The 14,934-nt window shown below is 41.6% G+C and overlaps 1 protein-coding gene across 3 annotated transcripts in view; it reads left to right on the forward strand.

Moving 5' to 3' along the window:
- Nucleotides 1–14,934, forward strand: part of SLC6A15 (solute carrier family 6 member 15) — a 543,862-nt gene that overhangs the window by 335,544 nt on the left and 193,384 nt on the right. For all 3 annotated transcript variants that reach the window (XM_085652964.1, XM_085652966.1, XM_085652965.1), the window contains exon 2: nucleotides 7,447–7,887. In XM_085652964.1, the coding sequence (XP_085509090.1) occupies nucleotides 7,599–7,887 (289 nt within the window). In that variant the 5' untranslated portion in view covers nucleotides 7,447–7,598. The remainder of the gene's footprint in view (nucleotides 1–7,446; nucleotides 7,888–14,934) is intronic.

Below are 14,934 nucleotides of genomic sequence, written 5' to 3' on the forward strand. Positions count from 1 at the left end.
AAAAGAATTTTTATTCTGTAAAATAAACTGAGAGGCAGAGAGCAAAACAAGCAAGACTACATCCTCCTTTGCAGCACCCCAACCCATGGGACAATGTTCCTAGACCTATTATCGTAGTAATTGCCAACCAAATGTATCATTGTGCTCGGGTATATCTGCCTCCCAACCAGGTATTCTCTTGGAATTTCCTTGCCTTGACAAGGCACATTTTTGTGACCCCTACACTTCTTTTGGCATTTGACCAGCTGCATTCCTACTCAATAGGTTCATTTATGGCATGTCAGGCGGGGGACTCTATAATACAGTATCGGAGTCAAACTGCGATGGACTCTCTTTAATGTACTGAAATAAATGTTTGAACCCCAGTGAAGTGACAATTGATTCAGGAAGTTGATAAAATGGACTGCTGGGGCTGTTCGGGTCATAGGAGGACAGGTTTGCTTGGTGTGTTGACCTAACTTACAGTATTGTGAATTGGACTGCTGGGACTTAGGGCTATTTCTAATAAGCCAATGGCTGTCTTGACAATGCATCACCCATTCAAGCGTATGCCAAGTTCACTAAGGCCCTTATTTCATATTTGTTTCTGTTGCACATGTTAAGGGGATTGTGTTGAACAGGGTGTTATGATGAAGGGGTTATGGGATGTCTGGTAATTCATATGGACTAGTGCCCTCTGTTGAAGAACAGTTTATGTACAACATATGGGATTTTGGAATATTTTGTTGCGCAATTGAAGATATTTTCAAGCAAGCAGTATGACTTCTTTATATGCTCGGACCAGTTTGAAATGTCTTGTTTCCTCAGCCTTTCGTACTTCTTCACGTGACTTTTGGGCTGTCTATGGACCTCAGTTTTGCAATAATTCAATCTTATTAGGGTCAGTGGCTTTGCTATCTGGCTCTTATGCTCTGACTTCCAAGGCAGGAGAATCAACTTAATGGTCTATACTTTGCAGTTCTTACACCTGACCTCTCCGTTGATCTGTGGCATGAAGGACAGCTTGCGTAGTTACCTTACGAGGCCAGCCAAAGTGTGTGATGTGGGAAGGGACTCCTTAATCTCCTACTTTTCCCAAACTTTCCATTGCAAGGGTGGTCCAGCGTGGTTGCCAGACATAGTCTACTTATCCTCTTATGGTCACCCACTGGGACGTGGGCCAATTGCCTTCTCTTGCTAACGCTCTGGAGATTTGGCAGATTTGGTTGAGGGCAGATTGCATACCGCCCGGGGTGGGGGGGGGGGCGATTTTGTTCAGTACTCTCAGCGTGTTACAACAAAGACAATCCATGCGTTTTTCTGCCTCTATGTTCGACATGACAAATCGTGGTGAATACCAGCCTTCCTCATAATTTCTAAAGCACATTGCAGTCATATTTATTGTATACAGCAGTACGCGGCACACTATTGACAGCAGTGCTACAGGAAAATCAAATCACCTCAGGCTTAACATTGATGCTGAGAGTCTACACATATACTTAACATTCTTATTGAGGTCATTGGTTTTCATTGAATAAAAAAATGCAGAGACAGCAATCTTATCCGCCTGAAGAAATTCAAAACGAAGTGTAATATGTGAGGACAAAGTAGTTTAAATACCCCTAAATAGCTTAGCCACATGAGAGACCCTAAAAGAACTACAAAGCTGCCAATGAAATTGCCTGAAGAGGTTGGCAAGCTGCCAGGCCTTGGTGGAATTTAAATCATGTGACAGCCTTCCATGGGGATTACGCAGAAAGCTGAAAGTAAAGTGAAATGCTGGAGAATAAGCCTACTAGCGGATGGCTGATAGTTTTACCCATGAGTAATTGTGGATTACAGGCCACCTCCCACTGTTTGAAAATTTCTAATTGCGTTGTATATGGACCTGGAGCAAAAACACGTAACTAAACTGCACAATGGTCATTATGTGTGTACTTCAGACAGAGAAATTAATATGTGATTCAATTTGAACCAGCGCAAAGAATCGAGCAAACTCCTTTTGCAGCATATGTGGTGTGTATATAATAAGAAGTGGATCCAATTAAATTCTTCCCAAGTGTGGCCTCTGTTTGAGGTGACGACTGTTGTTCCCAATGCCAATTGTATATGCATCAACAATAATGATCAAAAGTTTCTTTCTGACAAAATACAAAAACACATAATAAACAGAAACTAGGAGAAATGCAGCCACCTAACTGAGTGTCCTTCGACAAGGAACAATATGCACAAAAAAGCTCTTAAACGCTCAGATATAAAATATTTACCCTGGATCCACTGGAAAATGTCTGGCTCATAGTTTAACCCCCTCAGGAGGCCTTTGACTCGCTAGGCAGTGCTGGAACCATGCTGCTATAACTGCTCAACTTTAGGAAACAGAGAAGCACCCTAGTCTTTTTTTGAAGCTCTTCTCAATTTAGAAGCTATATACCCCCTGAAATACGAACAATTGCCTCTTTTGAAGTATTCAGAAAGGAACTACAACACCTGCCATACATTCCCTAGCCCTTTACCTTCTCCCCAATAGCTCAAAGCTGCACTCGGAGCAGCCAATATACTACCAACATTCATTTTGTCCTAAAAGTGTGATTTCTGTATGTTTATTTGAAACCCAATGCTATGCACTCATGAAACACTTGTTCCAAATGCAATATTCAAAGCTGTATTGCTGTTTCCATTTGCGCTGACTTCTGTAAAACATGTTGGGTTTAGCAGTACTACAGTAGCTGTTCACCAACCTTCGTGTGGAGATCTTCACCGCCTCCGTCCGTCTTGCGGATCTCTCATGTGTGGAGGTCTCCGCCCTGGCTGCGGAGATCTCTGCACAGGTTTGGTTTCTTTCAGTAGTAAATGTGAGAGGTCCTGTGGGGGGGCAGAAAAATGGGGAATAATTACAAATATAGGACTTCCTTGCCAACATACTGATCCACTATACACCCTCTAGAAATGTACGATCAACCAAACAGAACTTGGGTGGTCACACCCAAAACCCTCTATGCAGCCTCAAACTCCAATCTCCCCACATTTCTGCCCCATCATTGTAGTTCACTTTGACAAATGCTATCAAATTCATAACGACACTGAAATGCTAGCTCATGAGACTGGAACAATAAAGCAATTCATGGTGTACGTTGTACTAAAATTGTAAATAGGTTCCTATGTTAAGCACAATTGTTTTATTTTTCTCTCTCTGTAGATCTTCTACTGGATCTTCATCACAAAACATGCCTGTGGCATATTTTGTTTATGTATTTATGTATTTGTTTAGCAGCTTGTACATATATACCACCATAGATCTATATGAGACTTCATGCTTATGGATGCATTAATTTGCTATGATTATAAGTGCAAGTATAGGAAGTGTGAGACTGCTTCTCGAACAAAGTGTAGCAGTCTCACATTAGTCGCAGTTTGACCTTTCCATCTGCATCTCCTACTGTACCCTCATTAATTCTTTGTCCAGCACACAGTTATGTCACATCTTGGCCTGTGTGTTCTCTACTTCCATTGTTTTCTTGAATGGGGTCAACAAGCTGAAAATCGTTTGCATGAATCTGAAAGTTCAAGTATGGTTGCCTTGATAACGTCATGCAGAGATTGCATGGAGTTATTATTTATTTATTTGTCGGATTTGTATTGCGCATGGCAGCCCCAGCGACGGGGCGTCCCAGCGCCACCGAAGACAAAGAGAGTTAGAAAAGTGATAGGGATAGTGTATGTCGATGTGAATAAATAGGAAGTATAGCGAGGTGGAAGAAAGATGCATACAGTGGGATCATGCTTGGGCCCTCTTGGCATTTGACACGTCCAAGATTCAGACGTTCCGGAGAATAATTTTGGCACATGCACGTAACATATTACGCAATGGGCCTTTGGCTTCTCTTGCTCAGGCATAACTTATTTTTCTGTGTATTCTTGTTTTGAAAGTACCATTTCTCTGTCTCATATATAGTATGATCTGATTTTACTTTACATGTAGGGGTCCCATTACATGATTATAGGATATAACTATATTTGTACCGTGACCCTCAGAGTGTTGAACGGATGCTGCTATTATTTCAACTCAGATAGTGCTCTGAGGCCTGCTAACCAGACCTCGATGCCCGTGCCCTGACCTTAGAGTGTGTATATTTGATTGGCCTATACCCTATTGGCAAAAGCTAACTTGCTTGTAAGTCCCTAGTATTTGGTACTCAGGGCCTGTAAGTTAGAGGGTGTCTCCGGGGACTGCAATACTTGTTGTGCCTCCCAGGGTGTGATAAAAGTAAAACATGGCTCGTAGTCTGCCATTGTAGACTGAAAGGGCAGTTTTGAACTTCAAACTCGACTTTGCCATGTAAAGTAATGACATAGCCAAGTCCTCACTTTTTCATATATGCAAGTCACCCCTACGGTAGGCCTAGCAAACTCTAAGGCAGGGTGCTGTATATTAGGAAGTGGAACATGTGTTTTTCCATGTCCCAACTGTAAAAAACCTGCAACTGTTGTTTTTATTGTGGAAACAACAAGTAGCCCCATTGGCAAGTGCAGAGTTGCAGGCTGCCACATAAGCCCTGCTAACTTCTGACTAGGACTACTAAAGTTGATACTATGATGTATCAGACAACTCATTTGGTGCCCAAGTCGAAATTAACTTGTTGCAGTGTGCAACTCTTACAAAGTTGCCACTTTGTTGCCCTAAATCCCCTGTGCTCATCCCTGATTGCACATGAGGTCTTTCCTGGAGACAGCTTTCTGCCATCCTTAGGAGACGTACAAACAACTCCCAGGAAAGGAGACAATAGAAGCCTGCATAGGAAAGAAGTGTTACACCTCCCTGGTAGAAAGCTACACAGGTGTTAGTCCAAGAGGCGAGCTTGAAAGGAAAAGCCACCTTCGAAAGACAAATGTTGAACACTTAGGAGAGGGGCAGTTCTATTGTTTAGGTAGACATGATGGCAAGGAGACGGGAAATCAGTTGCCAAACCAGGATTCTAAGGGCATGTAGCCCCCTTGGTAGCCACACCTCTGGACTGGCTAGAGAGCTCTGTACGCCAAGAGAAAGGTTCTGCCATGTTGAACGCAGGGAGAATGGTGCATCCTGGAATAGCCAGATGCCACATGTTGCAGAAAATGGTCATCAAGAGTAAGGGGACCTGGTAGCCCATCGGCTAAAAGCTGCTTTATACCTTGAAGGCATTTTTTGAGCTTAAAAAGGACACTCAGAACTTAGATCTTATTGGACTGGAGAAGATGATCAAAGAAGGACTACCCTGTTGCACCAAGGACCCGAGGAAGAGAGGCTGCACCAATGTGGACTGCACCTGTTGAACCTGGGGGATATCAAAGGAGAAGGACTGTGCCTGCTGTTTCCTGCTCATGGAGAAGTTGTTTCCTGAGTCCAGCCAAAGCCAGAGACTGCAATGGTCAGTTGGATGACCTCCTGTTCAGAGCGTAGGGCTACAACAGCTGAAGAATCCTGCTGGGGCAAGTTTGTAGTCCAGAACTTTGCATTGTGTCCACTTACCGCTGTACAGCTCCAAAGACCAGGACCTGATGCTCAAAGTTGCACCTGGTCTGTGAGACCTGGGAGAGTTTTCAGAGTGCAGCTTGATCACCCAGAAGACAAGTTATCTCCCAGAGAAGGATCCTGCAGTAATCGTGATCCTGGGCAACTGATAGCTCATTGATAACTGGACTTCTACCAGGAGTGAGAGGACTTTAAGGGACCACGACCCCTGTGGCCAGGACCACCTCACCAAGTTTGTGGACTGAGTAGGAGCTACAGAAAAACCCCTGTTGACTGCAGCGCCTTGATTGCATCCTTGGGCATCTTCATCATTCTACATCCCTTGAATCAAAACTACTTCCATTGAAACCTATAGCATGACAAAAAAGTGCCTGGAACTGACTGAAGACTGTTTCTCCTGCCGAAGTAACTGTTTCTACGGACCTTACTGGTCCCCCTTGACTAGTTCCCAGGCAGAGTTGGTCATCTATGTAAGGTAACTGGAAATAACTGCATTGATACTTACCCAAGTTTTTTATGAAAAGATTTCTGTCAAATTTGTTGAATTTACCAATGCTTGTTCATGGTTAAATGAAAAAGTGCATATTTAAAATACCTTGTAAATGCTGTAACTCTGGAATACTTTGGTGGATCTTTTTCATTGTGGTGTCTAAAACACATAAAAATACAGTCTATTTAAAAAAAATTGGTGTCAAAGTTTTGAGTGTTTTGTACGACCGGAACAGGAAGCCAATCACGATGCTGCTGTCAGCAGCGTCATGATTGGTCTAAGTGCAGTGGTTCGGCACTCAGGTGAGGACTGGGAGCATGGGCATGCTCTGCACCCAGGCTGTAATACAGCCTGGATGAAGAACATGCAAAGTTCACATGACTTTTTGGCTGGCCCAAGAATGACTGTTTGGCTGGCCTAAAACAGCCGGCCAAATCGTTATGCGCACTTACAGAGTGCTCACCAATCCTCCCCCTGCTCTGTCAGCAGAGCAGCCCTGCCGTGCCCTGCAAAGGAACCTCAGCAGGAAAAAAGACGACAATAATATTGAGTTATTATCATTTTATGTTTCATTTTTTTACACTGCTGAAAATGTTTAGGACGGCGCTCCTCCGCTTTAGCGGCACAGCCGCCACTGTGAGTGCTGTGCTGGAGGGGAAGGGTCCCAGTAAGAGTTAAGCAAGTTAGATATTAAAGGGGACTAGGAATACAAAGCATCTAGTATAATGTCCCCGCCTCTGTAGCAAAATGACAACAGCCCAGCAACTTAAAAATATTCAATTCACGGGGGAGAATAACTAACCCCGCTTTCACAGAAGTGCCTCATATGTCATTCATTTAACTCCATTCTGCAAGCAAGAGTCAGACCACAAGGTATCAAATTTGTTTCAGAGCCTGAGTGAGTGACCCCAAGCAGGACAAAGCCGCACTTGTCTATATCGCTCATTATCGCGTGTGCTAGCTGACGTTTGTGGATTTTGTGCAGTTGTATAATTGGTATCGAAGTTTAAAATAATGTATAACACCGCTGCATTTATTAATATAGAAAAATTAATTATTTGTTTCTCATTTTGGAAAAAACGTCCTTATAGTTTCTAAAGACTTGTGGAGAAATGTATTTGTGAATGGTATATTTTCTCACATATTTTTTGACTCTTGATGTGAGAAAGTACAGTTTTATCCCACTCCTGACTTCACTTCCATTTCACTTGCAGAGGATTTGCATATTTATCCAGTTTTATATCGTATATTTCTAGCAATTTATAGTTCTTTTTGTTTTTTTCTCATGTCCTCTCTGCCCCCACCTTCCCGGCCTCTGTGTATTTTATATCGTTTTCGTTTGTAGTCTTATGAATACTTTATAAATATATACATGCAAATATTCCCACTAATTAAATTGGTATTTGTGAGGGAATGATATTGTGGACTCAATTTACTAGTTTTTACTAATTTAATTCTTTTTTTGCAGGTACTGTGATCCAATTAAAATTTGAACCCGAAGTCTTTGGCTCTACCTCACTAATATTTTAGCAAGGATTTTATTTGGTACCTTGTCATCTTTAAATTCATCATATTGTGTACGGACATCATCTCTACGCACAGACTTGGCCTCCACACCAAATGCCTAAGAACAGTAAGGTGGTAAAAAGAGATCTAGACGATGATGTCATCGAATCAGTTAAAGATCTTCTTTCCAATGAGGACTCTGGTGATGAAAGCTTCAGGAAGAGTGAGTTGATAGTTGATGATCAATTGGACAAAGACATAGACATCGAAGAGGGCTCTGATATAGAGGATGAAAGACCAGCATGGAACAGTAAACTCCAATATATTCTGGCACAAGTTGGATTTTCTGTTGGTTTGGGGAATGTGTGGCGGTTTCCTTATTTGTGTCAAAAGAATGGCGGAGGTAGGAATAACTTTTCATACACTTGTTTCAAGTAATGCATATATGGTTTGCTGTTTAGGCCTTTCGGTAATTCTTCAGTTCAGTGTTTCTCTACAATAAAAATGTCTTTCTCAGCAGCTTTAAATTGGAAAAACAAATAGGCAACGATGCAACTCATTCCTAAAGTCAGATATTATTATATTTTTTATACTCCAACGATATTATTGCTTCATCAAATGTAACGTTTCCTTCTTGCTGTTAGGGTCAAATAGACTTTTAAGCTAAATTTATGGAATGTTTAATGTTGTCTTAGATTTAAAACGTGGGAAGCGAGCGGGGGCTTCATGGAATAGGGACACACTACGACATTTTTCACACTGTGCCTCATTTGATAGCTTTCATTGTTTCTAAGCACTGCAGATAACAGGTGTTATTATTACCCAAGTTAACATACTCAATTTACCGACCTTGGAAAGCTTGAGGGCTGAGTTGGGCTTGTTAGGATTGGAACTTGTGGCTTGCAGGTCACTGAAGGTGTCAGTGGTGAGTAGTTAACTCATTGACCCGTCTTACTAGGGAGATTTTTTAAGGATACATGTTGTCAAATAGAACAGTCTAGGTATGGGGGAGGAGAGAAGAGAAGAATGAGGCTAAGATTGTTTTTCAAACTGGCACATAGATATTGAAACAAACAAAGAGAAGAAATTAACACATTTTCTTTTACTACCAAGACAAGGTGGCCTGAGTATACAATGCCAAGAAGCCTGTTTGAGGCTGGAGGGATACAAGAGCAGAAGATGCAGTAATTAAATTTAAGGAGAGCAAAATACTCTTTAGGCTCATTTCGGATTGAATAATAAGTAAATCCTCCAATGTCAAGAGGAAATGCTAAATTCGGAAAACAATGCACAGGAAGAACTACCTCCACCTTACTATTCCTATTGTGGAGGTTGTCATGATTATTGCTATTATCAGGATGTGATTACTACTATTAATATTATTATTGTTGATATTATTGTTATTCAATGAATACAACTCTTGATTCAAAAACCCAACCATCTAGAAGCGTATCACCAATGCCCCTCACTAAACAATTAGAGTTAAAGCCAAAACACTTCAGAGGCAACTGACTAAGCAGACTCATAATTAAATCCCTCCCAGGATCCATCCAATTCCATTCCTGACCTGCAGAGGCTGGCTTCCTCCTTATTTTATCCCTGATCCTGAGTAACATACTCCTTCAAAGTTCCTCATATCATATACCTATCACACTGGAAGGTCCTAAGCAAGCACAATCACTTTTGGAAAGAACACTTTACTAGTGTAAGGCCCATTCAAACAGAAGTAAAAAACAAGACAAGCATTTGCAATGCAATCAGTCTCACATTTATGAAAAGTTTGAGCTACTGGCATTGTAAATGACAATGGGCCAGATGTACGACCCTTACAATTTGCGAGTCGCAAATTGCGTAGGTTTGCGACTCGCAGTTTGCTACTAGCAAAATGTAATTTACAACAGTGTCTCAGACACTGTTAGCCATTCCTAATGGGGTCGCAAATTGCATGCATTATTAATATTCATGAGGCAGCTGCAATTTGAGACCCTATTGGGAATGGGTAGCACTCCCATTGTTCGCAAAACAGTTGTACATTGAAGTGCGAGTAGCTATTAGGAAGGGGTATCCTTGGCATGCCCTTTCCTAATAGCGAGTCACAAACCCTATTTTGCGAGTTGATAATAGGTTACCAACTCGCAAAATACGGTTTGTACATGGGGCAGACCAATTTTGCTATCGCACACGGGTCAATTTCGTGGTCGTACATATGGCCAAATATTTTTTAATTCTTCTTTTTGTTTCCAGTGGAGTTATCATATTTGCATAGCGCTATTGCCATTTGGATGAACTTGCGGCGCTGGAGATCCAGAAAATGAGGAATAGGTTGTGAGGGAGGGGAGTTGGAAAATAATTGACATAAATGCAAAAGGGAATTAAAAAATAGGGAAGCAGTTGCTGTAAAGTGATGGGGATAATGCATGACAGGAGAGAGCGTGATACCAGAGCAGGATATGTGCGAGAGAGAGAGAGAGAGAGAGAGAGAGAAAGAGGGTCTAGAGAAAAGTGTGCATGAGTGACAAGGAGAAAGGGATGGTTAGAGAAGAAAGGGGCAAGGGAGAAGGAATATGAGAGGGAGTGGGAAGCAGAGGGCGGTTTTGAGTTTGTGAGGAAGAGATTTGAGCAGATTAGATGAGAGGGAGCTGGGGAGTGTTATTGGAAAGAACCCTGGTGGGACAGAGGGCACACTTCTTTTCTGTTAAAACATTAAAATAAGGCCAAAAACTCTTGCATCTAACTTGTATCAATTTCTTAGCCCAAGTAGGCTCTAGGCACGCCCCACTAGTACATTCTATTCACTATCCTGCCGCAACGCATCAAATATTTGAAATATATTAAAATGCATTTCCATAAACCTGACGTGTTCAATGAATATATGCCTCAAACAGGTTTTCAGTTCTCAGCTATGCGTGTATGAAACATTGGTCACTAAAAGTGAAGGCCACTATAAAACTAATAACTGGTTTCAATTAGTGCAGCACATTTTCAAAGTGCTATAAAAAGAGCGAGGAGTACCCAACCCAAATGGTACATATTCCAGCCACGTCAGAAAGGTGAAAGGCTGAGTCTGCCACAGCATTAGTTAAAGCTATCATATGCACAGTGCAACCAAATTATGTAGGTAGCCATTAAGCTAATCTTCCATTTCGGAGCAATTAGTAAAGGAGGTCTGCTAATGCAGTAAATCTACAATACATCTGAGCAAGGGAGGTGAAGGCATTTACATTAATTAACCATGTTTCTTGCGACCTGTTAAGGACGTAATGTAGGTCGTTTTCTGACACTGCAATTGTGGCTCAGCTTCACAGTGCACTCAAATGAATTGGGCTGGGCGCATATGTCACAGTAGAAAAGCGGTCAAAGTGTAACTGAGTGAATAGAAGAATCTGTCTCAGAAAACAATGGTAAATTGAAGGGGGCTGTGCAAAAAAAAACACGCTATTCTCAGCGCCTTCCGATCAGGGAGATGTCAAGAAACACCACGAGAGTCCTCGTGCAACTTGACAAACAAGTATTAGGACAACCAAATGGATAAACACACTCTTCCTACATTCCTTGTATTTGCTGGCACAATTAGGGATGCACATCATTATATACCTGAAACATTTGTATCTATAACTACAATAAACTATTTTCAAATCTGTAAACCAACTATAATGTTGCATAATTTATGTGCTAATTGCAATGCTTAGAACTAACTCTGGACTTCATGAACTAGCGTGCGACTCCTCTGCGAAGTGCTTCAACACCTTGTCAGGGGTAGTAAATACTATATAAACCTATATTTTGCCAGCCTTTGTTTAAGTAGCACAGTTCTGGCCATTTAAAAACACCCTTCAGCGAATAGAAAAAGATCAGCTTGAAGTCTGCTAAAAAAATATAGCCAGTCGCTCACCAGTGAACATCTCCAGATATTTTTTGTAGGGTACTAAACAGAGCACATAAGGTTGAAATTGTAATTGTGTTAATATAGCACTTACTAACCCTGACAAAGCATTGAAACGCTTTTCGGCGAGTAGTAAGCTACTCCGGAAGCCAAACAGATTAGTGATGGATTAGTATAGGGAAATATGACTATAGTATTAGTATTAGTGTAGGGAGGTGCGAGTTAATTTGAATGTGTCCCGCATAGACTTCAAGATTGATTCGCAGCAGAACTGACTCAGCCTTTCATCATTGTGAAGTTGATAAAACAATCTTGATTGAGTTGTATAAACATTTACGCCTATTATTTAAGCTCCACGAGATGATTCAGTTTGCGGGATGCTGTATTAAGATAGCTAATGCTATCTGCCGAAAATTGTACAAAAAAGTTGCTTAAATTATGCAGCAAGAAAAGGCAACTTATGTGACACGTTGTGGCAGTATACATTCATAATTTTGTTTTTTTTACACATGCTAACATTGTCACTGCAACATTTCCACCCAATCAGCATGCGTTTAACACCTAAATACAGCAATATGCAAATGAGAAGCAACATTGCCCCACCCAGATAAGATCCTGCCCCAGGGCAGCAGCACGTGTTGTAGCATTTTTAGTAACTTTTGATCAGTTTGAGCTGCAAAAATGTATTTGTCAAATCCTACAAATTATGCTGAAGATGAAGAATTATATGGCATGTGTGGCAAATCCATTACTATGCGGAAAACACAGCAGTTACACAACCATATAAATCCAGTGGCCCTCATTGAAACTTAGAAGCATTGCTATGAATTCCTGAGGATACGTTGGGTACGTAAGATGAGGTTGAGGGCCTTCTTGCTCTTCTACACCATCTCTTGATGGACACGATGCCCAGGTCCCCGTCTACTTGGAAGTCAACGATTCTGTCTCTTAAAAGGAGATGGGTAAACAAAAAGAACAAAGGAGTTATAGCCACATCCGCTCAGGTCTTTGGGAGCAAGCACCATCACATCTTGCTGTTGGTGATGCGTGCATTATATCCCTGATTTACTCCTGCTAACCTCAGTCTAGAAAATGGTAAATGGAAGCAACAAAGAAGTTATTATCACATCCGCCCAGGTCCTTGGGAGGAAGCAATGTCACATCTTCCTGCTGGTGAAGTGTGCATTATGTCTCTGACTTACTCCTCCTAACCTAAGTCTACAATAAACCTGCTCTGGTGACTCAGCCTTTATCCAGCCTCCCACTTTGTGCACTGTGCCACATCTTTGCATTGATGACGAGCTCATGTGAACCAGGAAGTTGAAATAGCTTATGATTCTGGAGAAGCAAAGAATTGGACTAGGCAGAAAGAACAAAAGAAAGTATATGAAATAATTGCCCCTCTAGTGCCTTTGTACCACATGGAAGTCACCTGGAGAACAGCAGGTCAGCAGCTATGGTGACTGCACGTGCAGACCAGAGTGTAGCCTAAAGGAAGTGAGTGAGGAAACAACAGATGTCTAACAAAAAGAGCCAATGACTCAAATCACAAGCAGTGGCACAAGAAGAATGGCAGCAATGAAGGGAGGGAGGGAGTGTGGGAGAGGAGGCAACAGATGGCGAGAGATGGCCAACAAAAAAAACAATCAGTGATTCCGATGGGAGGGAACCATGCACCCAAGGTGGGACAGATGTACACTATTCACCAACCAGAGCCAAGGAATTTCGAAAGGCAGGCCAAACAACAAACCAAAAGCGCTGGGTATGTTGAAAGCCCATAGACTGAATGCAGCATGTCTTGCAGCAGCGCATGAGCGCTGCCTAGCTCAACCTCAAAAACAAACCTATCAAAGTAAAAAAGTAACTTAACACCTAAATACACAACAAAGGCTGAAAAGAAGGACAGGGCACACTAGGAATTGATGCACTGGCAAAAAAGATATTTTTCAGATGAACTGTTTTTAATCTCATTTTAGTCACATACCATTGCCTACAATCATCAGGTTGGCGATGATCTCATACCAGAATTAACAAACCCCACAATCATACCCCTTCCTCCATCCAGGATAATCCTCTAGCCATCCATATACCATACCTTGAAACTTGACCACTCTGCTTCTGTTGTAAACTCTCGGTGCTAGAGACCTTCCGGGGGCATTCTTCTCTAAGGATTTGTGTCATCTACAGGGATTATGAGCTGAACTTTGAGGTATTGAAGACAAATCAGTTTCCTAAATTTCACTGAAAGGTGTTTTAGAAAGTGAGACCAGTGTGCATCAAATTACCCCATGTCCTCTTCAATAGATGATAGTTTCCACATCGTCAAGAATTCCCACATCCTATGAAGCCTATTTTTTAAGGTAGGAAGTGTGGCTTTCCCTCATAAGTATAAAGTGAGTTGGATTGCCGGTTCCATTGTCAAAGCAAAATGATTCCCAACTAGGTGAGTCTTATATGGCTTAGCACCCCAGTTGTAGAGAGGTACTAGTACAACCCCAGGGTTCTGTGGTGTACTAGTTGCAAATATCGATTCTGTTCCCTGCAGTACCATCTCCTTACAAACGCCCTTCTTCAAACAGTTCCAAATAAGATGAAGTCGCATACCCATCATCTGACAGCCTCTCCATCGAATGGATGACTTTGCATTGTCTCACTTGTGCAATTCTTTGGATGTTTGATACCAGTGTGTGAGTACTTTGTACATGGTCCCCTTCCATTCAGTTTCTAATTGCCACTCTGTGTTTGTCGAAAGCCTTCTCCAACTCAGTCTCGACTATTGGTCTGCCCTTTTCTGACTCCCACAATTTCTGGCTATGACATGGTTACTCGTGTGAGGTAACCATTATATCTATCATAGAAACCAGATGCTTATTGGATCACCCCTCTTTGTCCACTTCTCAAACAGTGTGAACTCATGCTCTGCTCCTTTCCTTGCTGGCAGAGGAAGTACCCAGAGGTGGACCTGATAGTATCTTAACTAATTTACCTGTGGAAGTTTAAATTATTTTTTGAGCTCTTTAAGTTACTTAACATTTTTCCTTCAAAAAGTAACATAGCATAAAATATTTGCAGTCGCTCCAAGCTCTAAAGCTGTCACAGACTAAACCCAGCTCGAAATTAGAATTCTTGCAGTTAAAGGAAATGGGAGAAGGATACATCATGAAACTTTTGATTTTGCCCCACATGTCCAACAATTCCCTAGTCAGAGAGGATGAATATAGCCCCCTGTTCTTGTGCTGCTTATCGATTTATGGGACGGTTCTAAGAAATACATCTGCAATGCTGTGGTATACAAAGCACCATTGTTTGTCAGTTTTCTCCTTGCCCACATCCTATCAGGATGTATAATTGTATCATTTGGAAGCAGCCAGCCAAAAGTTAGAGGACCAATTCCTACTGCAATCCAGGAAATACAGAAGTCTAGCCTCCACTCTTCTCTCTTCTTGCCTTAAAAGAAAATATTAAGAATCATTTGAAACTGTCACGGAAGGTAAGGCGAAATTGGGAGCAGGATATTTTAATAAGATAAATGTTCTCTAGAAGAATCAACATCGACCCCACTAAGCC

Source organism: Triturus cristatus, chromosome 4_1 (genome assembly GCF_964204655.1).
Source record: "Triturus cristatus chromosome 4_1, aTriCri1.1, whole genome shotgun sequence".
Taxonomy (NCBI): Eukaryota; Metazoa; Chordata; class Amphibia; order Caudata; family Salamandridae; genus Triturus; species Triturus cristatus.